Below are 27,274 nucleotides of genomic sequence, written 5' to 3' on the forward strand. Positions count from 1 at the left end.
TATATATATATATTAAACAAAGCTCACCTCAAAACGTGGGTTGAACTGAGTGACCTCAACATTTACTTCATCAGAAAAGTTGTAACCTTCATCCTTTATGGTTACAAGGGTGTAATAAATCAAGCAAGGATCATCTCCACAATGCCAGGCAGCAGCCAAGATAACTAAGCCATCCCTAATTATAAAAAAATAAAATACCTATTAAAGTGAGATTGTAAAGTTTTTTTTTTTTGTTTTTTTTTTTTTAAACAGCAATCATGTTTATACTTATGTGTTCTGTTGCAGTATATTTGCACAGAGAAGTTTATATCCTCCACTTTTTGGGTCCCTCTTTGCAGCTCCTGGTCCCTCCCTGCAGTCGAGTGCCCCCACAGCAATTAGCTTGCTATGGAGGCAACCAAGCTGAGTTGCATCTCGGTCTGTCCATTCAGACAGGGAACTGCTGTTTAGTCCCACCCAGTTTCTCAGCTGATTGCCTGACCTTGATTGAAAGCCGCGGGAGCCAATAGTGCCACTGCTGTGTCTCAGCCAATCAGGAGGGAGGGTCCCGGACAGCCAAGGGACTTGTGGACATCGCTGGAAAGAGATTGGGTTCAGGTAAGTATTAAGGGGTGCTGGGGAGGCTGCTTCACCCAGAACTTTTTGATATATATCTTAATTCATAGAATGCAATAAGCTTAAAAACTTCCTGACTTTAACCACTTGCCGACCGCTCACGTTGACTCTACTGCGGCAAAGTGGTTTGTTATCGCCCAGCGACATGGACTCCTCCATTTCTGGGCGGTGCACCGCCGGAGGCTAACTCCTGCTGTATTCAGTCACAGCGGGAGTACCCCCAAAAGTGTCAAAAATGTCAGTCAAGGGTCCGATCTGTCCGCCACAATGTCGCAGCCCCGCTTAAAAAGAAAAAAATAAATAAATTGCAGATCGCTGCAATTACTAGTTAAAAAAATACAAATAAAAAATGACAAATTTCCCATAGTTAGTAGCTGCGATAACTTTTGCGCAAACCAATCAAAATATGCTTATTGAGATATTTTTTACAAAAAATATGTAGCAGAAAACAAATTGGCCTAAAATGTTAAAAAAAATTTCAGATAATAAAAATGTAAAAAATATTGTTATTTTTTCAAAATTGTCGCTCTTTTTTGTTTATAGTGCAAAAAGTAAAAATCCCACAGGTGATCAAATAACACCAAAAGAAAGCTATTTGTGGGGGGAAAAAAGGACAAATTTAATTTGGGTACAGCGTTGCACGACTGTGCAATTGTCCATTAAATTACCGCAGTGCTGAATCGCAAAATATGGCCTAATCAGGAATGGGATAAAATCTTCTGGTCTTAAAGCGGTTAAAAATATGCTCATTGAGAATTTTTTTTTGTCAGACATGTAGCTAAATACATTTTGGCCTTAATATATGACAAAAATTGAATATATTGGATATTTTTTTAACTGTCAAAGTAGAAAAATATTGTTATTTTTTCAAAATTGTCGCATTTTTAATATTGCAAAAAATGAAAATCGCACAGGTGATCAAATATCATCAAAAGAAAGCTCTGTTTATGGGAAAAAAAGGACGTAAATTTTGTTTGGGTACGGTGTTGCATGACCGCACAATTGTCAGTTAAAGTCGCACAGTGCTGAATCGCAAAAAGTGGACGGTGTTAAAGCGGTTAAAAACTCCTTTAACACAAACCTTTAAAAATTGCATGTGTCCCAAGAACAAAATGTTAGAAACAAAAAAAAAAAAAAAAAAAAAAGCTTTGCAATGGCATGCTGGAAAAAATGGATTTTTGTACAATCTTACCGTAAAATCCTTTTCTCTTAAGCTCATTGACAGACGCAGTCCTCTTGATTAATATCAAATTGGGTTATACTGCCCTCTACAGGAGTAGGACACTAGGCAGAAGAAAACGTTAGTCGAATATTGGAAGGGAAGAATTGCACCAGTAGAAGTGATCGAAACTCGATCTTGTATCCCGACCGTATGACCTTGCGAACCCCTTTGTCCGGGATTCTGGAAAGCCATGGATCCGGAAACCGGTGAAGACGTCCCCCCACCCCAGATATGGGTGGGGGCACACCTTCAGGCTGTATTGGTCTTATCTTCAGGTTTGGCTGAGCCGGACCTTTGTTTACCCGACCAGCGCCCTTTGAAACCCCCTGTAGGGGCTTTGGAGGGCTTTGCCTTATCGCCCGCCCCAGCGGAACGAACAAACTTTTTATGAGCGGAAAAGGAAGGTCCTCGCCTGTTACGAGGTCCTTTACCCTTAGCAGTCTGTGGCAAAAAAGTGCTCTTGTCCCCAGTGAGATCCTTTATAATCTCATCCAAGGTGGCCCCAAACAGGCGATCCCCTTGAAAAGGGAGATTAGCCAAAGCTTTTTTGGAACCCTGATCCGCCGACCAGCACTTTAACCACAACACGCGTCTGAGGACCACTGCTGAAACTGATGCACGCCCTAGCAAGGGAGTGGCGTCCAGGGCGGCGTCACAGATGAACTGTAGCCCTTGTATAATCTGCTCCAGCAAATCTGATACTGCCGGGGGGATACTTCTCCCCTTTATGTCACGGCGTAACAATTTGGTCCATTCTGTCAATGTTTGTGAAACTAAACCAATGGCCACCACTGGCCTAAATGTTGACCCTATCAGGGAAAAAATGGAGCGGGATTCCGCTTCCACTTTTCGATCCACTGGATCCCTAAAGGACGGAGCGTCATCCAACGGGATAACAGTGGCTTTATTTAGTCTGGAAATCGGTGGGTCCACCACTGGTGGTACCGTCCATTTTTTAAGGAGGGATTCCTCAAACAGATAGCGCCTAGCAATGCGTTTGGAAATAGCAGGGGTTCGTTTCGGACGAACCCATTCTTCTTTAATTAGATTACCAAAACATGTGGGCAAGGGAAAAACCTTCGCCATTTTGGTAGGCTTGCTGGTCCCAAAGCGAATTTCAGAGTCAGCTACCTCTGCCGGTGTAACCTCAAGACTTAAGGTTTCCCGGACAGACATGACTAGTGCGTCCACCAACGCTTCTTCTTGTGCTATGGCGGAGGCAGAAACGTCCTCCTCACTGTCTGAGGAGACCGTACCCGAGACAGCAGCCCCAGAAGAGGGACCTGCAGTGACAAGCTCAGAATCTGTATCTGAAGTGTCAGATGAAATAGGGGTAGGCAGGGGTCGCTTCCTTGACCCCCGTCCCTGACAGGCCACCTCCACCCGGGATACCAAAGACTCCAAAACTGCTGATAATGCATCAATCACAAGTGGGCACTGGAGGGTCCTGCGGCCACCTCGAGGGGATCAGGTGGGGATACATGTGTGGCAGGGTCCATGATTAATCCCAGACACTTGCCAGCAAACAAAAAATAATTGCAAAGAAAAAAACTTTTTTTTTTGTAATCCCTCGGCGCAACAGCGCCCCTCAGTGTTACCTGCTTTGGACCCCACAGAGAGAGAGAGAGAGAGAGAGAGAGAGAGAGACCCCAAAGGCTCACCACCTGATGCACAGAGGCTTCTATCAACCTGCTCTCAGCGCTGTCTCTTACAGACAGGAAGTCTTTTGGATCGTTTTCCCGGGTAAAGGAGGTGGCTCCCCCCCTCTACACGCCTTCCGGCGCCTCCCATGCTACTCCTCGAGGTAGCTGGTCATCTCCAAAATGGCCGCCCCATGCCGGAGACACGAGGCTACGCCAAGATGGCGGCCCCGCGCGACCTGCGGGAAGATGGCGGCGGCCTGTGGAATGCAAGCATCGGCCTGTGCGACATGCAGGAGGATGGCGGCCTGCGGGAGGATGGCGACCTGCGGACGGCGGTAGTACAGGCATTGCAACCTTATATATAAGGTAGGATCATATCACCCTCTTACATGGCCATCCTAACAGTAATGCCAGCCACTGACTTCAGTCATGGTCCCTTTACAGTGCCCACTCATACAGTGACTACCGATAGTCAGCTCCCAAACCAAGCCTCCTGGTTCTTATTCACCAAATCACCCTCAAGAGGGGGATCTGTGACACCTGTTATAGGATAGAGGGGGGACCCAGGATCATGAGGGTCCGATCATCCCAGGGAGGGGCCCACGTCCTCCCACAAACCCGTCAGGGGGAGAGGGGGAACATTTTACTCACCATACCGGAACAGGCAGACACCACTCCTGACAGAACCCCTCTCCACCGAGGTGGGGGGGGGCTGTCGACCAATACGGACGCCACGACTCCGTTTCCAACTGGTCGTCGGCGTCCCGGCGAGACGTTTAACTCGCAGGGTAAGTCCCCGTCCAGTGGGACTAGGTCGCGGCCGACCCAGCGCAGGGCTAGGGCCTGCACGCGCTAGTAGGCTGACTGGGGTGACCACTGGGTCTCAACATCCAGCCCGTCGCCCAGCTCCAGCATCATTGCTTGAAGATCTCACAGGAACAACTGGAGAAAAAAAGCTGCCTAAAAAAAAAAAAAAAATTCTAAAAAAAATCTTGCCAGGACCAAAGATCCCAGCAAGGAACTTAGGTCCTGACTAGACAGAAAAAAACTGGCATCCTGTAGCAGAGGGAGAGAGGATATACCCTCTGGGACTGCCCCTAAGGTGTGGCCAGAACGTTTTCTTCTGCCTAGTGTCCTACTCCTGTAGAGGGCAGTATAACCCAATTTGATATTAATCAAGAGGACTGCGTCTGTCAATGAGCGACAGAGAAACAATTTTAGCTATAGTATGTAAAAAAAAAAACAAAAAAAAACATTTTTTTTTTTTTAATTGGGAGACACAGCTGGGACACAGACAAGCAGTAATCACTCCCCATTTCTCAACACCTGGGCATGGACTGCCAGATTAATAAATCCTGCAACTGAGAAACAGGGTGGAAAACCTAACCTCCTGAGTGCAGGTCTGGATGAACTATGTTGCAATTCATAATGCATGGTTACATGCATTAGCAACACATTTGTGGTGCATTTGTTGGCCTTTTTTAAATTCATTTGCAGTATTTTCATGAGCAAAAACCGCAGCATAAATAAAAAGTGAATGACAGGTGCGCTGCTATGGATGTGAAATCAAATGATCACATCAAATTGTGTGTAATCAAATGATTACAAAAGCAAGATAACAGATGACAGAAGACATTTTATCACCAACAGTGATGCTGCACAAACTGTTATTGTGAAGGAGTCTAGAGGAAGTTCTAGGCGGATTCTTTTTATTGATTACACAGTAAACATTCCATAGGTGAGCGGACATTGCATACATAGGTGTTTTTTGGTGAAAGGAATCCAGCACAATGAACAGTTTATGCTTATATTAAGCACTGCACTAAATTGGTTTCAGTTACTGTCATTGTATAAAGATATTTTGAGAAGTGTTTTTACTTATTTACAGATTCACGGACTTGGTTCACTGCATGATTGATTTTTTATTATGTTCATGCACATTAACCACTTTACCGCTAGAGGATTTTGCTGTCTTACGTCTGGGCCACTTTTTGCCATACAGCGATGTGCACATTTAACGGACAATTGTGTGGTCGTGCGACGCCGTACCCAAACAAAATTTATGTCCTTTTTTTTCCCACAAACAGAGCTTAGGTATTTGATCACCTGTGCGATTTTTACTTTTTGCGCTATAAACAAAAAAAAGAGTGTTTATTTTGAAAGAATAACTATTTTTAACATTTTATGAAATTCCTCCCCCCCCCCCCAAAAAAAAAAAAAAAAAGTAAAAATCATTTTTTTTTTTTAAAATTTTGGCCAATTTGTTTTCTGCTACCTAGGTTTGGTAAAAAGAAAAATCACAATAAGCGTATTTTGATTGGTTTGCGCAAAAGTTATTGCGTTTACTAAGGGAAAGATTTGTCATTTTTGTTTTTTTTTTTTTTTAACGAGTAATGGCACGATTTGCGATTTTTTTTGTGGGACTGCGACATTGCGGCGGACAGTTCGGACCCTTGACTGACATTTTTGACACTTTTGGGGGTACCAGTGACATTACTGCAGTAATCAGTGCTATATATATGCACTGTTACTGTAAAAATGACACTGGCAGGGAAGGGGTTAATTTTATTGGAGAGGGAGGGGTTAATGTATGCCTGGTGCTTACTAACGTGTGTGGGGGGAGGTGACAGTGAGTCAGGGACAGATCGCATGTTCAGCTATGCTGAACTATGCTATCTGTCCCTGCCTGTCACTTAGGAGATCTGCCCGCTCGGGGAAGAGCAGCGGCGATCGCCGCCGCTCCTCCCTTGGCCCGACTACCACTGTGACTGAAAACAGCGGGAGCGCGCCTCCTTCAGCGCATGAGCGCCGCCTACAGGGGAAGGAGTCCAGCGACGTATTACTACGTCGCTGGACGATAACGAGCCACATTGCTGCAGTAGCAGCAATGTGAGCAGACCTTAAGTGGTTAATTATATTTACACATTCTTTTTTTTTTGCTATTTGCCATTTCAATTGGTGTTTTGACCCATATGTGATCATTATGTGTAGGGGGGCACCGATAAGACTTTTCCAGTCCCGATACCAATGCCTGGCTTTGTGTATCTGTCGATAACCGATACCGATCCGGTACTATTGTTTTAACAATTGTGCATTCAAAATCTAAAATATTATGTAATCAAACTCAAAATTAAAAAATGTAGCCACAAGAAAAAAAAAAAAAAAAACAGTTTATTGCTTGAACATACAATAGTAATCAAACATGTAAAAAATATAAGGTGCAAAATCCTTCAAAACAGGAATTTAAAATGCAACACACACAGCAGCAACATAGCAGGTGAACCTGAGTCATTCTCAGTGAGAACAAACTAAAAAGTTGGTCTAACAATAACTTGATCACACATACAAATAGCATTGTAAACATGCAGTCCAGTGTCACACCACCATCACAATTTATGATGGTGGCGCGTGACAGTGAATGAACTACATGTTTTTTTTTTTTTCTTTTAAATCCAAAATGGGTTTTATTGAGAAAACAAGAAAGACCGATAGAAACATACATTAGAATGACAATCATGTACATATAAAAAAGGTTTGCACCCATTGCAGGGGTCATACTTCATAACATAAGGAAAGTTACAGAGTAATACAGGAAGATCAAAAACCACATTGGCGGTAGGATAGTTAAGACACCAGAACACCTTCTAGCTATTATTAACAATCAAATGCTGCAAAGTACTAAAATAGACAGGGTTCGGCATATATCATATGAATATCTCCCCATACCAGCAGTACAATCCCCACTATAAATGAACAGAAGGAGAGAAGGAAAATTACCCCATTCGTGAGCACCATGGCTCTGAACCATTATGTCCATGCAAAAATCTGAGAAATAAAGGAGCAAGGGACGATCCCCAGCCATGGCAAAAAGATGGAAAAAGCCAGTCTCAGGAAAAGGAAAGAATGGGAGGAAGGGAAGAAAAGTAGGAGCAAAGAGGGGAAAAAAAAAAAAAAAAAAACGAGGGGGGGGGGGGGGGAAGGAAAAGAACAAAGAGAAATCCCAGAGCACAGAAGTTGTCTACCAGAAAGCTTAGGCCTGCAGAATTCGGTACATGAGCAGCTGTGCTGGGGCCAACTCTGGACAATCCAGCCAATCTTGCCAAATCTTGTGAAAATTTTTGACTGCATTTCTGTGGTGGTATGCCAATTGTTCCCGCAATAGAATTGTATTGACTTGTGTCACCCAATGAGCTAATGTAGGGACCGTAGGCTGGACTACCCGTTTACATTACAACGTGAATCAACTTTATCACACAAAGAAATAGCAAACATAGGGGCGTGGCTTGGCACCGGACTCGAATAGCCGCAATTAGCCTTTTCGGGTGCCTACAGCCATTTTATTATGCTGAGATCGGGTCGCAGTGCTTCTGCCAGCCGGGCGATGCCCGACCAAGAAACTCAACTCACGGGAAACATCCCTGCCATCTTTCGTACACAGAAGAATGACCGCTGTGCGGCCTCTCCTGCTCCCGCGCCTAGCTCTCCCGTTGCGCACTCCTCTACTTCCACCGGGCCTCAAGCCCCACCGACTGCATCGGTCCCTCTTCCGAGCCTCACAGACCTCCAAAATGTTGCTGCAGACATTGAATTGACTTTAGGCTCTGCTATCTCGGAACTCACGGCAGAACTTCGCTCAGTGACTGCCAGGCTAGCTGATACGGAAAAAGCCTCTGCCACCCACGCGGCTGCCATCAAGCAACTCCAGAGGGGCACGGACTCGTACACCTCTCATCTCATTGAGATTAACCACCATCTGGAGGACCTGGACAACCGGGGTAGGAGGCATAATATCCGGCTACGAGGCCTCCCGGAGTCTGTGGAACCCCCCGACCTGACCACCACACTAACCACAATTTTTAACGACCTGCTTGAAAGGCCGGCTGATACCCCGATCGACTTCGAGAGGGCGCATCGGGCCCTATGCCCATGAGCGGGAGACTCTGACCCACCCCGCGATGTGGTATGCTGCTTGGTGAGCTACCCCCTCAAGGAAGCCACTCTTCGGAAAGCGAGAGGTCGGGACCGAGTGCAATTCGAAGGGACGGAGCTAAAATTCTTCCAGGACCTCTCGCCCATCACTCTGAAAAACCGCCGAGCCCTTTGTCCCCTACTAGAAGCACTCCGCACCAGAGGTATCACTTACAGATGTTGCGCTTCCCATTTTGCCTCTTTGCCACCTTCCGTGGCAGGTCTGCCTCCTTGAAAGTCCCTGATGACATCCCTGCTTTCTGTGACGCCCTGGACATTCCAGTGATGGATTTACCCGAATGGTATGGCAAGTTTTATACACCAGACCCCTGGATTTCGGTCACTGCCTCCACAACCCCTAAAGCACAGAGGAGTAGACACCGCAGACAACGCCATTCTCAACAAGATGCGACTCCAATGCGCTCCAGAGAAGATTGTCGCCCGAGTCCTCTCCGATCTCCAGCCCATCATCGGGAGAAACTGAACCTCTGATTTCTCGAGCGGATCACTGATGTCTGTATGCTGCACTTGTAAACTTGTAAAGGTACTCTTATCCCGTCCCCCTCCTGCCCCTGCCTGCTTGTGCCCTATATATTCCCTTGACCTGGACTCCTCTATCGAGGCTATATCCAATTAGTGGTCACAGATGCCAAGCACTTCTCCTTTTTCCTCTATATATCTAATATAATCTCTAGTGGGTTATATTCTGAAGTGGGCTGCAGCCAATTGCTTTTTTCTACCCCCTCCCTTCGATATTATCCTAAGCGCGGATTCTTTTCCACTCTTGACAGATGCCGCTGTCCCCCCTAACGCTCCGAAGAACCCACCAGCTGGCTGCCTTCATTTCCTTCACTTTCCCAATCCGAACGCCCTCCATGTTTGATGTATAGACTTTCCTCCCCCTTTCCTGACCACTCGGTTCCTTCCACATGCTGCCCCTGGAGTTGAAGCCGCCCTCCCTCCCAATGTACCCCCTCTTCCCTGACTCTTCACAGGTCAGAGCTGGCTGATGTAGCTCTCTAGAAGACCCGGCGCTACTGGCCCGAACTGCCTTGCCTCATGGACTGCGGTGATCCTCACCATACCCTCCGGATTTCAAACTCTGCACAATAGTGCTTACTGCAGAAGGTCTTTCTCCACTTTTACGTTAGTCCATAAATGTCTAATTTAAGTGCTGGTTTACCAGATGCCTTTAGCAACCGTTACATATGTATATGTCATTACTTGGATGGTGTGTGTGTGTGTGTGTGTGTGTGTGTGTGTGTGTGTGTGTGTGTGTGTGTGTGTGTGTGTGTGTGTGTGTGTGTGTGTGTGTGTGTGTGTGTGTGTGTGTGTGTGTGTGTGTGTGGGGGGGGGGGGGTTTGATAAGATTGCACTGGGTTAGAAGTGTATAGTTGAGATGCTGCATACCGTGTGCCTGCTACACATGGGATACTGAGTAAGGTTGAATCCTGGGCCTCTCACCCCTGTCCTTCCCATCCCCTTCCCCCTCTCCTGTAACCGACCTCGTATAGTCTTCCCCTAAATTTGACACCCTCCTCCCCCCGCTTGGTCCCTCCCTAATTCGGCCCCTCCCCCTTCTTCATTTCCCCTGTCTTCCTGGTAAAACCATCAAGGCTCCCCAAGGCAGTGTCATCCCTCCCAGCTACCTATATTCCCCCCTTTTGATCAACCTCTGTGAAGTCCTATATTTACCTGCTAAGATCACCATTCCCCCTCCCGATTGCACTCCCAGGACTAGCCTTAACTTACTCTTGGGGTTCTGTTTCCCTCCCCATAATTGGCCTCCGAGGGTTGGGGGGATGGGATGGGAGTGCCTACCGCTGAGTTGCTAGCTAATTGCTTCATAAACAGACCTGTCATTTTGTAGAATTTATTATCTTCCACTGTATGTTACAGCTTAATTGGTTCAGTTACAGTTAACATTTCTCATGCTATGCCATATCTCACTTGATTTTGTTATTGTTTAAGTGATTGTATACTTGCACCTCGAAGGGCATCCGTTGATTCCCCCTTCACATCACTGCTCTGATTCACTCATTGACCCTCTTAGCCAGTTTGTATGAGGCACCCCTCATCTTTTGAGATATTCGCTCCGCTGATCCCCAGTGCAGAGCCGTCCCATGCCTGACTTGGGGCCGTATCCAGACTACTGTTCCCCACCTCAACGACAGTTCTTAACTGCAGTTGACCTGTGGCACTCTGTGTCCTATCCCCTCTTGCGGTTGATCGGTCCGATTTACTGAGAGAGGTCAGCTAGGGGACTCTTTCTATTCTTTTTCACCCTTGTGTTTTTTCTGCATCCCTCCTCCCTATCCTCCTCCTCATCCCCCCCCCCGGGCCTTTCCCCCTCTCGTCCCCCTATCCGCCCCCTCCCTTCCTTGCCCCTTCTCCCCTCTTGTCCCTCTTCCTTCCTCTACTCTATCCTTCCCCCTTCCCCACCCCTGCCACTCCTCCAGTTTTTCGTAACTGGGTCCCAACCAATTAGGCACCACCATGTCAGACCCTGGAGTGGTCAAAACGCAATGCACTATCAAAATTCTCTCATCCAACGCCCAAGGATTGAACATCCCCGAAAAGCGTTCCCAATTCCTAGCCGAGGCCTTGAGGCTCCGTGCCCAAATAGTACTGGTACAAGAAACCAATTTCAGAACAGACGACCCGCTCTCCTTTTCGAATAAGCACTTCCCCACTGCATTTCATGCTACTTCTGAATGGCTCCAAAACACGTGGTGTTTCCATTTTACTCTCCAAACATGTAGACTTCAGGCCGCTAGATGTCAGGTCAGACCCAGAGGGCAGGTTCCTCTTCGTTAAAGGTCATCTTAACACCCAACCAGTCACTCTGGCTGACATCTATGTGCCAAACAGCAAACAAGTGTCCTTCTTCCGCTCCGTTTGCTCAGAACTCGCAGACTTCACTGCAGGGCTCTTCATATTTGGAGGAGACTTTAACGCTCCTCTCAACCCTCTCCTGGATTCTTCAACTGGTGCCTCAGTGCTACCGTTCCAGGCACTGCGTCAAATCCACCTCCAACTTCGGTCCCTGCACATCCATGACTCTTGGAGGACACTTTTTCCCAACGATAGGGATTACACCTTTTCCGCTCCCCATTCGAAATTCTCGAGGATTGACTATATCTTTCTTTCACAACCAGACCTGCAATTTCTTTCGGAGGCGTCTATTGAGCCTAGGATCCTATCGGATCACAGCCCTATAACCACGACACTCCGGTTCCCTGAAATCGACACCAGAAACAAAACATGGAGACTGAACCCCTTGCTCCTTAAAGATGGGGCTGTCCTCTCCAGATTGACTGATAAACTTAAGGAATACTTCGTGATCAACGATACCCCCGACACTGGGCCACTAGCTCAATGGGAGGTGCATAAGTGCGTGATTAGAGGCAAGTTTCTATCTGTAGCAGCGTCTCTGAAGAAAGCACGCCAGCGCGAACTCCAAGACCTCTACTCCCGGCTGAGCATCCTCGAGACAGTCTACAAACGCTCTCTCGCTCAGGCGGTCGCGTCGGAGCTCCTTGAGGTCCGATCCCATCTGAAAGATCTGCTGGGCCTCCAAGCGCACCGTAGGCTAGTCCTCGGCCGTAAGGTGTTCTATGAGCAGGGGAATAAAAGTGGCCGCCTCCTAGCCCGAGCCACTCGTGCCAAGATTGTCCTTGCCTCAGTCCACACAATCAGGGACTCGACTGGTACCCAACACTGCTCTAATGTGGCTATTGCCCGTCAATTTGAGGAATTATACAAGGGCCTATACAACCTTTCCTCTACCCCGGGTAATTATTCCCAGGCTGATTCAAGGAAGGCCCAGCTCGAGAACTTTTTCAGATCGCATTGCTTGTCTCCCCTCTCTCCCCAAGATGCTGAAGCTCTTGAATCTCCCATCACTACGGAGGAACTCTCTAGAGCTCTTCGTGAGATGAAGCCGGGCAAAGCACCTGGACCAGACGGACTTCCTCTGCTTTACTTTAGAGCGTTCGCAGACATACTTAAGCCGCACTTTATCAGAGCTTTTGGGAGTCTTGCCGAGTCCCAACACCACTCTGCATCGTTACTAGAGGCATACATCACGGTGATCCCGAAGGAAGGCAAGGATGGTACGCTAGTATTCAGTTACCATCCAATTTCTCTTCTAAATGTCCATGCCAAACTTTATGCAAAAATCTTAGCAAACCGTCTTGTCCCGTTCCTCCCTTCCCTGGTTTCTCTGGACCAAGTTGGGTTCGTCCCGGGGAGGGAGGCACGGGACAATACTACCAGGGCTCTGAATGTCCACCATTGGCTTACTTCCCATAATCTTCCCGGTTTCTTCCTTTCCCTGGACGCGGAGAAGGCGTTCGACAGAGTGGCATGGGACTATCTCTCGTCAATGCTGGAATCCAAAGGGCTGCGAGAGAAAATGCCATCGAACATACGTGCCTTATACACTAACCAAACAGCCCGGGTGCGGGTCAATGGCCACCTGTCGGACGCCTTCCACCTCTCTAATGGCACAAGACAAGGATGCCCCTTGTCCCCCATTATCTTCGTCCTATCCTTGGAACCCTTCTTGAACATGATTCGTTCAAATCCCAATATCCGCGGGATCCTCATAGGCGACACCACTCACAAGGTAGCCGCCTTCGTGGATGACATGTTGCTTTTCCTCTCCCAACCACACATCACCCTACCCAACCTGCTACATGATCTGGCACTCTTCCGCTCCCTTTCAAACCTTAAAGTAAATTACTCCAAGTCCATGGCCCTGAATATTACTCTCTCTGATGCGGATGTTGAGAGATGCCAAGCCAATTTTCCCTTTACATGGGCGCCTGTCTCTATCCCCTATCTGGGCATACATATACCTCGCCTCCTTGCCTCCCTCTTTGACACTAACTATAGACCTATGCTGTCATCCATTTGCACTGATCTTCGGGTGTGGAAGAATCTCCGAGTCTTGTGGTTTGGCAGAGCTGCCCTGCTCAAGATGTCCATTCTCCCCAGGCTGCTATATCTTTTTCAAGCGGTGCCTATCCAGCTCCCGTCATCATTTTTCTTGACTCTCCAAACTAATAGCTCTCAATTCATATGGAATGGGAAACCTCCCAGGATCAAATTCTCCCGCCTGAAGGCCCCTAAACACAAAGGTGGCCTGGGCCTTCCCGATGTACAGAGCTATCACAAGGCCTGCATCCTAGCTAGACTTCTGGATTGGAGTCTCCACTCCTCTTGCAAAGCAGTTGTTAGCCTTGAAAACACCTTCTCGGAGATCCTACTTCACCTTCTGGCTTGGATGCCCCTCTCAACTGTCCCCCAAACCCTTAAGTGCCACCCATTGATTGGCCCACCACTTATGGCTCAGGACAAGTGGCGGAAAAAGCTCCAGGTCAACCCACAAGCTGGTCCCCTGACCTCCCTAAGAATGAACCCTGCATTTCCACCTGGCATTTCAGCCAATTTCCTTCGACACTGCTGGCCCCACTGAGAGGTGCATGCCCATTAATTCTATAAAGATGGGACTCTTCTGTCCTGGGAGGAGCTCAATCGTTCCTTGGTTCCCAACACTCTTCCACTTTGGTCCTACTTCCAGATACGCCATTTTCTCACATCAGCTGCTTCTAGAGACTGGACGAGACCCCTGACACCCCCCGAACCAAACTTCAGCGACACCTGATTTCTGAACTTTATGGTCATCTACTTGACGCACCTTCAGCGTCCCTGACCCCCTTTGCACAGGCCTGGTCTCGAGATCTCCAACTCTCTCTCTCTGAAAAGGAATGGGAATCTATATGCCGTTCGGTCCATCGGGCCTCTGTTAATGTTACAACCCAAGAGAACGGATATAAGATCCTGACTCGTCGGTACAGGACACCGGACATAATTCACAAATTTCAGCCAGGAGTCCCAGGCACCTGCTGGAGGTGTCAGGAGGAATCCGGCTCCATGCTCCATATATGGTGGAACTGTGCCACAATTTAGCCCTTCTGGGAGATGGTCCACAGGACAGCGCGTGAAGTCACGTCTTGTGACCTTCCCCTGACCCCTGGCCATTTCCTTCTCAACCATGTCCCAGATACGCACCCCACGCGCAGAACGGTTCTTGCGCGTCACATGCTAAATGCTGCCAAATTATGCTTACCTTGCCATTGGAAATCAACCTCCATCCCATCGCCTAAGGAATGGTTTCTTAGATTCAATAGAGTTGAGGAATTGGAGGAACTAATCAGTATCTCTCGTGACCAAGTCCACAGATTCTCAGCCCAATGGATAGACTGGATCCGGTTCAAGGATTCTACCACCTACAAAAATGTTATGGAGGCTTGATGCCCCCCTCCATGACCTTGAGCAACCCTGTGGGGGCTCGGAACTGCAGTTTCACCCTACCCCCACCTATGCCCATACTCTTGGTATGGATCTTTAAACCACCGATAACCACACACCACCCTGATTTAGTCTCCCCTTACCCTCCCCTACCCCCATACCTTTCTTGCTCTCCCTGCCACCCTTGCCCCCTCCCTACTACCCCTTCTCTTTCTCCCCTCTACTTCCCTTCTTTCCCAACCCTTCCTATCCCTTCCTTCCCTTCCCCATCATTCCCTCCCAATCTGTTGCTCATCCTGTCACCGGCTAAACGACACGCTACTTCATAACCAGTGGGACCTCTTCCGTCTACTGGCCACTCCCAACCCCTACCATCCATACAACCTGGCTAACAGTACTCAGTAAATGATGCCGCTGTGGCACATGACCCCTTTTCTGCATGACCCCAGTTAGCCTGGGTCCTTGCCCCGTGTATCCCCTTCCTACAGGTTGAGACCCATATCAGGCCATATGTTATTTTTCTGCATGAACCCATTGTAGCCTTACTGATGTTTAGCCTGGTCTTTAATGCTAGGTTATGTAGTTTTTTTCTTATGTAACACTTTCCTGTGTACATTCCATGTAGATGTTCTCATGCACCATGCATATCTTGTATGTTCTTCCTTATTATCTTCAATAAAATTTTTATGGGAAAAAAAAAAAAAAAAAGAAATAGCAAACATGACCTATGAATGCTCACTTAATAAGCAATGGCATTTTTTTTTTTTTTTTCATGAAGACCAGCACTTCTGCTCTCTCGGCTGTAAGTCTATGTCTACTTCTCATCCACAATGTTGGACATGGTGATGAACACTCTCACTTTCTGCACTAGTGCAGGGGGCAATACAACATAGCTGCAACATAGCAGCCTGAACCTGACTAAAAAGTTGGTCGAACAACTTGATCACACATACAAATAGCATTGTAAACAATGTAGTCCACCTGTTTACATTACAATGCTATTTCTTTGTGTGAATAAGTTGATTCACAAACATGACCTGTGGGGGAAACGGGGGGGGGACCGCCGAGAGTAATGGCCGCTTAGCCTGAGAGCTCCAGAGTGTTCCCGGGTCTATCTATCCCTACACGTATCTACGGCACTGCGTCGGACCTGAATCCTACCTGCCAAGAAAACAACGCCTGCACTACACAATGGCCCACCGCAGACGGCACACAGAAGCGGCTCCGGTGAGAAAGCTCTCCGAATTCTTCCCTGCTGTCCCCGCCGGTCTACACAAACATGGCGGCGGAGGCGCACCAAGAGTCCTCTAGCAGCAGCTGCGATAGGAGATGGGACAGAGAGCACGGAACAGCCCGCGCAATACACACAGGGATTCATACCGGCAAGTCACATTCTGCAGAGGTCTGGAGACTCCTCACCCTCAACACCCTCCACCCAGAGCCCTGCGAAATCGAAAGGAATGAGATGCCACAGGGCATTGGAAAAGAACAGCCAGTGCAGAAACCTGGCCCCTAATCGTGGCCAGCGTCGAGCGCTGGTCCACACCAGTCTGAAGGAAAGCCAATACTCTCGTCACCGAGTATGAGCGAGGGGAGAACCCCCTGGACTCACACCAGGCGAAATAAGCTTTCCAGGTACGGTAATAAATTTTACCAGATGAGGCTTTCCTAGCCTTGATAAGAGTAGGAATGACCTCTGAGGAGAGACCCCTGTCTCTTCCCGCATCGGCAAACGCCAAGGAGGCTCGACCGCCAGGTGAACAACGTCGGCGTACCAGGACCGACGTGGCCAGTCTGGTGCCACTAGAATCACCAAGTTTGGTTCCAAGGCTAACCTGCAAAGGAACCTGGACAACTGAATCGGAGGAAAGACATACATCAGACGATACTGATGCCAAGGGGCCACCGACACATCTGAGGTGTCCGCCCACGGATCGCGCTTTCTTGCCACAAATCTTTCCACCTTGTGATTTAGCCGAGACGCGAACAGATCCACGTCTGGGGATCCCCACTTCGCACACAGCATTTGGAAGACCTCCGGGTGTAGGGACCATTCCTCCTGTTTCATGGTCTGGCGGCTCAGATAGTCGGCCTGCCAATTCTCCACACCCGGAATATGAACTGCTGAAATTCCCGGGACATGAGTCTCGGCCCAAGACAGAATGTCTGTCACCTCCCGGGCCGCCCGGACACTCCTGGTGCCCCCTTGGTGGTTCACATAAGCCACCGCGGTAGCATTGTCCGTCTGTACCTGAACAGGACGGCCCCAAAGTCGATCCGACCACTGGAAGAGACAGAGTTTGATCGCTCTCAATTCCAATATGTTGATCAGAAGGGAGGATTCCTCCCCCGACCAAGTGCCCTGGGCAGACAGATCGCCCAGGGCTCCACCCCAGCCCGACAGGCTGGCATCCGTGATAATCACCGTCCACAGCAACGGACGGAAGGATTTTCCTTCTGACACAGCCGGGGACTGAAGCCACCACAGAAGATCAATTCTGGTCCGGCGACTCAATGAGACACTCAGATCTAAGGACTGAGGTAGTCTGTCCCACCTGGCCAGGATCTCCGCTTGAAGAGACCGAGTGTGAAACTGAGCAAAGGGACCGCATGCAGGTCCTGAGTGATGAGGATGGCTTGTCCCTGAGGGACCTGATCTCGTCCTGTAAGGTCCGGAGCTTGTCCTCCGGCAAGAACACCTTTGCTTGAGCAGAGTCCAGAACCATTCCCAGATAGGGAAGACGAACCAAAGGAGACAAGGTCGACTTCTGTACGTTGATGGTCCATCCGAACTCCTGGAGCATCTGTACCGTAGTGGACAGATTGCGCAGTAGGTCCTGGCTGGCACTCGATCTTAAGAGATCGTCCAGATATCCCAAGACTGCAATGCCCTGAGACCTTAGCAGGCCCAGAACAGGGGCCAACACTTTGGTAAAGACCCTTGGAACCGAAGCAAGACTGAACGGTAACGCCACAAACTGATAGTGGTCCTCCGCTATTGCAAACCGAAGGTACCTCTGGTGACCCTCAAAAATGGGGATGTGTAGGTATGCATCCTTCAGGTCTATAGAGGCCAGGAATTCCCCTGGACTCAGGGAGGCCACCATCGAGCGGAGGGATTCCATACGGAACTTTCGAACGCGCACAAAGCGGTTCAGCACTTTCAAGTCGAGAATAGGACGCACCTTGCCCTCCTTTCTGGGCACAGTGAACAGATTGGAATAGCACCCCCTGGGCAAGGAGGTCCTGCACCGCTTGATGCAGGTCCTGCAGGCGCCCTGGGGTCAAATGAAGATTTGAGGGAAAAAATCTGTCCGCCGGCCGGGAAAGGAATTCAATCTTGTACCCTGATCGAATGATTTCATGAACCCACCTGTCCGGAATTCGGAGCAGCCAAGGTTGGAGGAAACCGCGCAAACATCCCCCACCCCTGAAAAGGGTGAGGGCGCCCCTTCAGGCAGAGGCGGATTGACCCGCCGCACCGGCATTGCCGGACTTCTGCTTGCCCACCCAGGGCTTCTTCTGGCTACCGTGGCTCTTGAAGGGCTTGCCCTTGGGTTTGATTCCTAAAGGCACAAAAGGACCCTTGATTGGATTCGAGAGGCGGAACCCCGCTTGCCACGAAAGGACTTGTTCTTCGGGTTCTGGGGCAGCATGGTGCTCTTGCCCCCCATGACGCCTTTTACCAAGGTACCCAACGCCTCGCCAAAAAGGCGAGAATCAGCATAGGGAAAATCAGCAACTGTTTCCGTGATGTCTGGTCAGCCGACCAGCTCTTCAGCCAGATCAGTCGACAGTTAAGCACCGCAACACTAGATAGGCGTGCTACCAAAGGGGCCTCATTTAAGGCCGCATCACACAAATACATGACTCCTTAGTGAATTTGGTCCACCATAGCCAGCGTGGCAGAATCAGACGCAAGGTTGTGTCTAAGCACCTTAGTTCAATCAGCCACCGCCTGAGCCACCAGAACAAATGAGAAAACAGGTTTGAGCAAAGAACCCACCACCGTGTAGGAATGGCGGGCAAGAGACTCCAACCTCCTGTCCGTGGGATCCCGGAACACCAGAGTCTCCTCAGTAGGAATCAAGGTAGCCTTGTTTAACACGGCCACAGTGTGATCCACCTGTGGGAGGCACACACCATCGCAATTCCGGGCAAAGGGATAAAGCAACTTAAACTGACTAGGTACCATGAATGGACGTTTTAAAGTGTGCCATAGTTCATTCACAGTGTAATGAAACTCAGCGGGACAGGGAAAAACCTGCGCCGACTTGCGGGTCCTGTGTGTACCAAAAGAGGACACAATGCCCGGAGGACTGGGCTCATCCTCCAAGTGTAGTGTTTCTTTCACAGAAGAAGTCAAGTCATCCATGGTCGCACGTTCTTCAGGCGACCCCAGGGGAGAATCATCAACCCCCTCCACCTCCCCCTCAGACCCCACAGGGTCCAGGGATGAGCGAGACCCTAAAAAGGGCATGCCCGCCGCAGCAGCCACATCACCATCTGAATCAGAGGAGATAGATAATCTGGGCCTTTTCCTAGCAGCAATCAGCACCTACATTTTGGACACTAAAGACGCCACTACGGCGGCCAAATCAGGTATAACAGGGGCCACAGCAGGACTGGGGCCCCCCACCAGGGCTGGGGGGGGAATTTGCTGCCCTGAGATTCCATTGCCCAAGTTAGAAAAAAAAAAAAAAAAAAAACAGGGCAATAAAAAGGTACTGGCCCTTTAAAATTGACGCGGAGTGCACAGCCCACCGCTATATGTACAGTGACCAAAGACCCCCAAAAGGCGAAGAAACTGAGCCAGGAAGGACAAAACAGAGTTATGGAAGAGACAGTCTGCAGTGCCCCCACAGAGTGTTACCACATCGATCGCTGCTTCAGAGGAAAAGGAAGTGAGGTCATCAGAGGCTGAACTATAAGCTGCAAGACCCAGGGAAAATGGCTGCCCATAGAACTGAATGGGAGGCTTCGGCAAGATGGCCGCCAAACATGTGTTCAGAACATCGTTTTGCCACACATAAGATGGCGCCGGGTAGCGCCAAAACAGCATGCAGATAAGCCCATAGTGAAGCCAGACATGCTTGCCCATACTGAAAGTTTTTACCCACTGCGGCCGCCGCACACGCAGTCTGCACCGCTAAAAACACCGACGTGACACAGGGGAAGGGGCCCCCAAAAACACACAGCACATGTACAAGCGACCCCCACATGGATCGCATCAGGGAGCCCCACACAGGCACAGACATGGGGAACACACAGCAACACAGGCCTGCCACCCCAGACAGAGGCCCCACACAGAAGTACTTACCTGTACCAGAGGGCGTGGGGTGCCTCTATGAACGGAAAGCCGCTGTCCTCATCTGACAGGGAATGACGTTAGCCAAGAAAAGGCCACTGCAGCACCGCAGATTTATCCAGGGAGGTAGCCACCTCACAGGCTGCATCCCTGCTGCAAGCAGGGATGGGTCGTTCATAATGCCAGGACGAACACATGGCCGAACGCTCGATGGCGGGCTGGGGATCCCTATGCCCTGGAGAACTAGGGCGGTCAGTCCGATTCCCAGCTCCGCAGAATCTATCTTCATCCGAAGATCCAACTAAACTAAGCTGACAAAATAAACAGCTAGTAAAGCAAAGAAAAAACTGACATTTTAAAAATAAAAATCAAAAGAAAAGATTAGAAGGCTGAGACTGAAAGCCCCAGCACAGGGAAGCCTGACTACTCCTGACGCTAGGCAGAGACAAACTGAGTTGGGAGGGATTACTGCAGGGGGGTATTGACCAGTGGGACAGCCCCCACGGGTGTTTCTATGCTAAATGCTTTGATCTTTTGACTAAGTATTATGCCTAGCTACTCCTGCGGAGCGGAAGTCAATACCCAATAGTGATGACTTAGAGGTGGCAGCGACTGTCGGGAGGACGTAAGAGAAAATCTCATTGCCCACATCTAAGATGGTGGCGCCCACAGCACACCATGTAGCTATGGACCGACACATGAAGGCCTCAGGAAATACATAAGGAACCAGCGAAGCCAAGGTACCCCCCCCCCCCCCAGCACACCAGACACAGTCCCTGAAGGGTACCGGGCAGACCAGGGGGATCTCTTGGGAGGCACAAATGCCATTATCCCCAGGGGAGGGCTCACATCCCCCAAAGGACAGCAGGGGCAAGGGAGGCACATTTACTCACCAAACCATGGACTGGGTGGGCTCTGCTCTGGGCAGACTGTCTCCAAACCGAAGTGGGGGTGCTGCCAGCCGATGGGTACGCTACAACTCTGGGCGTTCCAGGTCAATGCGACCTGGCAAGGCATCGGCTCGCAGGCTCGTCCCCCTCCGGACAAGGGGGCACCATCGTGGCTAGGCCTAGGTCGGAACTATAAGCTGCTCAAGCTCGTAGGCCAGACTGGGGGGGGACAATAAGGAGCTGTATTATTCAGTGTGAAGCCCCAGCCGGCATTGTTGCTTGTAGATCGAAAAGGAAAATTATTCCCTGAACAATAGCTAGCAAGTGAGTGAAGAGAAATAAAAGAAAATATTCAGAAAATAATAAAAAAACTGAGACCGGAGTCCCAGCACGAAATCTAGGTCCTACTTCTTCTCTAGGCAGAAACAAACTGATGTGCTGGATTGTGCAGTGGGGGTTTATGCGTAGAGGGGCAGCCCCCTGGGTGTGTGTAATCAAATTTTACAGCCTAGACTACTCCTGATGGGAGGAACAGAAACCCACTCATCTCATGGAGATGAGGCTGCGTCTGTCAATGGACGATAGAGAAAAAAAAAAAAAAAAAAAGATAATCAAAAGGAAATAAGATTCCTTATTACTACAAATTTAAATCTTATGACAAAACAAAGCCTCAGCTAAGAGACTGCAGATATAAACTAGGAGAACTCCTCCATCACAGGTTTGATAATTACATTAAGTGCCTAAAACTACACTCTCACTCAAGTAATAAGGCAGGAGCGTCCCTAGCTAAACAAGTTAAACAACAAAATCGCAAAAAAATCCCCTTCCTGCTGAACACTGAAAGGGAATGGATGACTAATCCCCTTGACATAGCAAACTTATTTATGCCAAACTATAAAACCCGAACACGTGTGCTCCCCCATGTGCATTACACAAATTATGTTCTACCCTCCGTACACTTACCCTCCCTATCCGCAAACCAACTTGCAACATTAGCAAACCCTTTCACACAAGAAGAAATCAACAAAAAGTTGTCAGACTCCACAGCAAATTATAGGCCCATATCATTACTGAATGTGGACACCAAGATTTATGCAACACTCTTAGCTCTCCGAACTTCTACACATTGACCAGGTCAGTTTTGTCCTTGGCAGACAAGCCTCAGACGTAACCCTCCGATTTATAGACCTCATCCAATGTGTAGAACATACCCAAACACCCTCTCTGCTCCTATCCCTGGACGCTGAGAATGCGTTCGATAGGGTGCAGTGGAGTTACCTGGAAGCTGTCCTGCATACATTTGGGCTATCAGGAATGTTCCTGAAAGCCATTCTTAGCCTATACTCATTCCCAAGTGCAAGGGTATGGACATGGGGAGAAGTCTTTTTTTTTTTCAAGAAAAAAAATGGATTTTTGTAAAATCTTACCGTGAAATCCTTTTCTCTTAGCTCATTGACAGACTCAGTCCTCTTTGATTAATATCAAATTGGGTTATACTGCCCTCTACAGGAGTAGGACACTAGGCAGATGAAAACGTTCTGGCCCCACCTTAGGGGCAGTCCCAGAGGGTATATCTTCTCTCTCTCTCTGCTACAGGATGTTAGTTATGTCACAAAGCAGTGTCAGAGAATTTAACCCAACCCAAAGATAGAGGGGTGGGTACTGCGTCTGTCAATGAGCTAAGAGAAAAGGATTTTACGGTAAGATTTTACAAAACAGAAGCATCAAGGGACTCATCGAACAAAAAGTTGAGACCTAAGTGAAAAAACCCAACAAACCCTCGAGGTAGACCAATAGTCTTCTCAAACAGCGGCCTGCAGGAACCTTGCGGCCAAAAGAGACATCCGCCGATGCCAGCACCTCAACCTTATACAATCTTGTAAAGGTATGAACTGACGATCAAGTAGTCGCCTTGAAAACCTGAACCACTGACGCCTGATGGCGGAAGGCCCAGGAAGCACTAAGCACCCGAGTAGAGCGCGCCTTAACAGGGAACGGGGGATCCCGACCCTTAAATAGAATAAGTCTATACCACTGTCTGTCTGATCCATCTAGAGATGGTCGCGGCAGAAACTGGCAACCCCTTCTTAGGGCCATCCGTGATCACAAACAGTGAATCCGTCTTACGAAATGAATCCGTAGTATTCAAGTATACCCTGATCGCCCGAACTACATCCAAGGAATGCAATGCAAATTCGAGGATGACTGGGCTTAGGACACAGGGAAGGCAATACAATGTCCTCATTAAACTGAAACTCTGAAACCACCTTAGCAGAAAGGATGGATTCGGACACAAAACAACCTTATCCCTATGAACCACCAGATATGGGGAACGACAGGATAATGCAGCCAGTTCTGACACCCTGCGTGCAGAAGTAATGGCCACCAAGAAGGCCACCTTCTGGGATAAAGTATGCAAGGGAATCTCCCTGATATCTTCAAAGGGAGGTTTCTGAAGAACCGACCGCACCAAATTAAGATCCCAGGGCGGTAAGGGTGCGCGCACTGGTGGAGCCAGGTGTTGCACTCCCTGGATGAAACTCTGCATCAAGGAATGAGTAGCCAGAGGCTTCTGAAGGAAGATTGCTAATGCTGAAACCTGACCCTTGATAGTGCTCAAGGTCAGTTTCTGCTCAACCCCCTTTTGCAAAAAAGCCAATATTCGGGCCACCGAATAAGAACGTGGAGGGAACCCAAGGGATTCACACCACGCAATATAAGACTTCCATGTGCAATGATAGACTTTTCTGGAAGTCGCTTTCCTTGCTTTAGAGTAGGAATCACTGAAGTTGACAACCCCTTGTCCTTCAGCACCTGGGTCTCAATAGCCAGGCCGTTAAACCAGCGATCATAAAGCAGGATGGAAGATCGGTCCCTGCGACAGCAGATCCTCCCTGAGAGGAAGTCGCCAAGGAACGTCTGCGACCAGCCTGACCAGGTCGGCGTACCAGACCCGACGAGGCCAGTCCAGAGCTACCAGGATAACTGGCATACAATAGCTGATACTGCCCCCACGGGGTGATCAGCGCGTCTGCGGCGTCTGCTAGAGGATCGCGGGAGCGAGCCCCAAACCTTCGCACTTTCCTGTTGAGCCGAGATGCCAACAGATCTACATTCGGGGTGCCACAACGAAGGCACAGTTGGTGGAATACCTCTGGATGGATGAAGAGACCATTCCCCTTGATCCAGAATCTGACGGCTGAGATAATCTGCCTGTCAATTCTCCACCCCTGGAATGAATACCGCAGAGAGAGCTGGAACAATCCGTTCCGCCCAACGAAGAATGCTGGCCACTTCTATGGCCACCAGGACACTCTTGGTGCCCCCCCTGGTGATTGACGTAAGCCACTGCTGTGGCATTGTCCGGCTGGATCCGCACCGGGCTGCCCCGGAGCTGCTCGGTCCAATGAATCAGACAAAGTCTGATCGCTCTTAGTTCCAATACATTTATCGGTAACCTGGACTCTTCCAGGGACCAAAGCCCCTGAGCAGATAATTTGCCAAGAATTCCTCCCCACCCGGATAGACTGGCATCTGTAGTGACAATCGTCCAGTATATTGGAAGAAATGACTTCCCCCTGGCTGAGCATCTGAGACCGAAGCCACCAGACCAGAGACTCCCTGGTCCGCTCGCTCAGTCAGATCCGATTGTCCAGGGAATCTGGATTTCGGTTCCATTTGAGAAGAATCTCTCTCTCTGAAGGATTCGGGTATGGGACTGGGCAAATGGAACTGCCTCGAAGGAAGCCACCAAACCCAGGACCCTCATGCAAGTCCAAAGGGAAGGCCAGTTGTCGGCTAGTAACAACTAAATCGTTGATTGAATCTTCTGGAGTTTCCCCGCAGGAAGAAACACTTTTGCCCTGGATGTGTCTAAAATGAGACCCAGATATTCCAGCCTCCTGGTGGGAACCAGAGATGACTTCTGCAGGTTCACCAGCCACCCGAACTCTTGCAAAGAGATCATGGTGATCTCCAAGTTTAGCAACAGAGTCTACGGAGACTCCGCACGGAGCCGAAGATCGTCTAGGTAACCTAGAATCGATATGCCTCGCTGTCGCAACAGCGCCAACACTGGGGCAAACACCCTTGAGAAGACCCGGGGAGCCAAGGCGAGACCAAAGGGTAACGCCGCAAACTGATAATGGTTCTCCTCTATGGAAAAACGTAAACGTAAAAAAAAACGTAAACGTAAATGGAAATGTGAAGATAGGCATCCTTGATGTCTATGGACGCCAGAAAATCTCCCTGATGCAGGGAGGCCGCTACTGTGCGAATGGACTCCATTTTGAATTTTTGTACCCTGACAAAAAGATTGAGTGCTCTTAAGTCCAGAATTGGACGCACCTTGCCCTCTTTTCTGGGTATTGTGAATAGGTTTGAATAGAACCCCTGAAAACGCTCTGTCCAAGGAACGTGGACCACCACTCCTTGTTGCATTAAATCCGTTACTGCCCCCCTGCAAAGCTTCTAAGCGATCCGGGGATAGTCGGATATTGGAAGGGAAGAATCACACCGGTGGGAGTGATTGAAACTCAATCTTGTATCCTGACCGTATGACTTTGCGAACCCACTTGTCCGAGATTCTGGAAAGCCATGGATCCGGAAACCGGCGAAGACGTCCCCCCACCCCGGCTATGGGTGGGGGCGCACCTTCAGGCTTTAGTAGTCTTATCTTCAGGTCTGGAAGAGCCGGACTTTTGTTTACCCGACTGGCGCCCCTTGAAACCTCCTGGAGGAGCTTTGGAGGGCTTTGCTTTATCGCCCGCCCCAGCGGAGCAAATTTTTTTTTTTTTTTTTGAGCTAACAAGGAAGGCCCCCGTCTCTGACGAGGTCCTTTACCCTTAGTATTCTGTGGCAAAAAGGTGCTCTTGCCCCCAGTGAGATCCTTTATAATCTCATCCAAGGTGGCCCCAAATAGGCGATCCCCCTGAAAGGGGAGATTAGCCAAAGCTTTTTTGGAACCTTGGTCCGCCGACCAGCACTTTAACCACAGCATACACCTGAGGACCACTGCCGAAATCGATGCCCGCCCCAACCCTGGAGTGGCGTCCCGAGCGGTGTCACAGACAAACTGTAGCCCTTGTATCATCTGCTCCAGCAGGTCTGATACTGCCGGGGGGATGCTTCTCCCCTCTAAGTCCCGGCATAACAACTTGGTCCATTCTGTCAATGTTTGTGAAACCAAACCATTTGCAATCACTGGCCTAAAAGCTGACCCAATCAGGGAAAAGATGGAGCGAGACACGGCTTCCACCTTACGATCCACCGGATCCCTAAAGGATGGAGCGTCCTCCAATGGGATAACAGTAGCTATATTTAATCTGGAAATCGGTGAATCCACCAATGGTGGTACTGTCCATTTTTTGAGGAGGGATTCCTCAAACGGATAACGTCTAACTCATGCGTTAGGAAATACCAGGGGTTTGTTTTTGGACGACCCCATTCTTCTTTAATTATATTACCAAAACATTTGGGCAAGGGGAACACTCTCGCCATTTTGGTAGGTTTATTAGTACCAAAAGGAATCTCAGTATCAGCTACTTCCGCCGGTGTAACCTCAAGTCTTAAGGTTTCCCGGACAGATACAATTAGTGCATTCACCAACGCTTCTTCTTGAGCTATGGCGGATGCCGAAACGTCCTCCTCACTGTCTGAGGAGACAGTACCCGAAACACAAGTCCCAGATGAGGGACCTGCAGCTGCAGTGACAAGCTCAGAATCTGAAGTTTCAGATGAAATAGGGGTAGGCGGGGGTCGCTTCCTTGTGCCCCGTTCCAGACAGGCCACCTCCACCCGGGATACAAAAGACTCCAAAACCGCTGATAATGCATCAATTGAAAGTGGGGAACTGGAGGGTCCTGCAGCCACCTCGAGAGGATCAGATGGGGATACATGTGTGGCAGGGTCCCTGCTAATCCCAGACACTTTACCAGTAAAAAATTTGAAAACGAAAAAAAAAAAAAAGAAGAAAATATTTTTTATGTGTAATCCCCCAGCGCAATAGCGCCCCTCAGCGTACCTGCTTTGGACCCCACAGAGAGAGAGAGAGACCCCAAGGGCTCACCACCTGATGCAGAGAAGCTTCTACCAAACTGCTCCCAGCGCTGTCCTAAGCAGACCAGGAAGTCATGTGATAGCTTTCCCGGGTAAAGGAAGTGGCTCCGCCCCCTATACACGCCTTCCGGCGCTCCCAGTGCTACTCCTCGAGGTAGCTGGGTACATCAAACATGGCCGCCCCCATGCAGGAGACAACAGGCTACGGCAAAATGGTGGCCTGAGTGACCTGCGGGCGGCCTGTGTAAACAAT

General features: G+C 49.1%; 1 protein-coding gene across 2 annotated transcripts in view; it reads right to left on the reverse strand.

Moving 5' to 3' along the window:
• Positions 1-27,274, reverse strand: part of NUP133 (nucleoporin 133) — an 899,557-nt gene that overhangs the window by 625,507 nt on the left and 246,776 nt on the right. For both annotated transcript variants that reach the window (XM_082249111.1, XM_082249110.1), the window contains exon 8: positions 28-175. In XM_082249111.1, coding sequence (XP_082105237.1) covers positions 28-175 — 148 coding nt within the window. The remainder of the gene's footprint in view (positions 1-27; positions 176-27,274) is intronic.

The sequence above is a fragment of the Pelophylax lessonae genome (assembly GCF_965119305.1).
Source record: "Pelophylax lessonae genome assembly, chromosome: 3".
NCBI classification, from domain to species: Eukaryota; Metazoa; Chordata; class Amphibia; order Anura; family Ranidae; genus Pelophylax; species Pelophylax lessonae.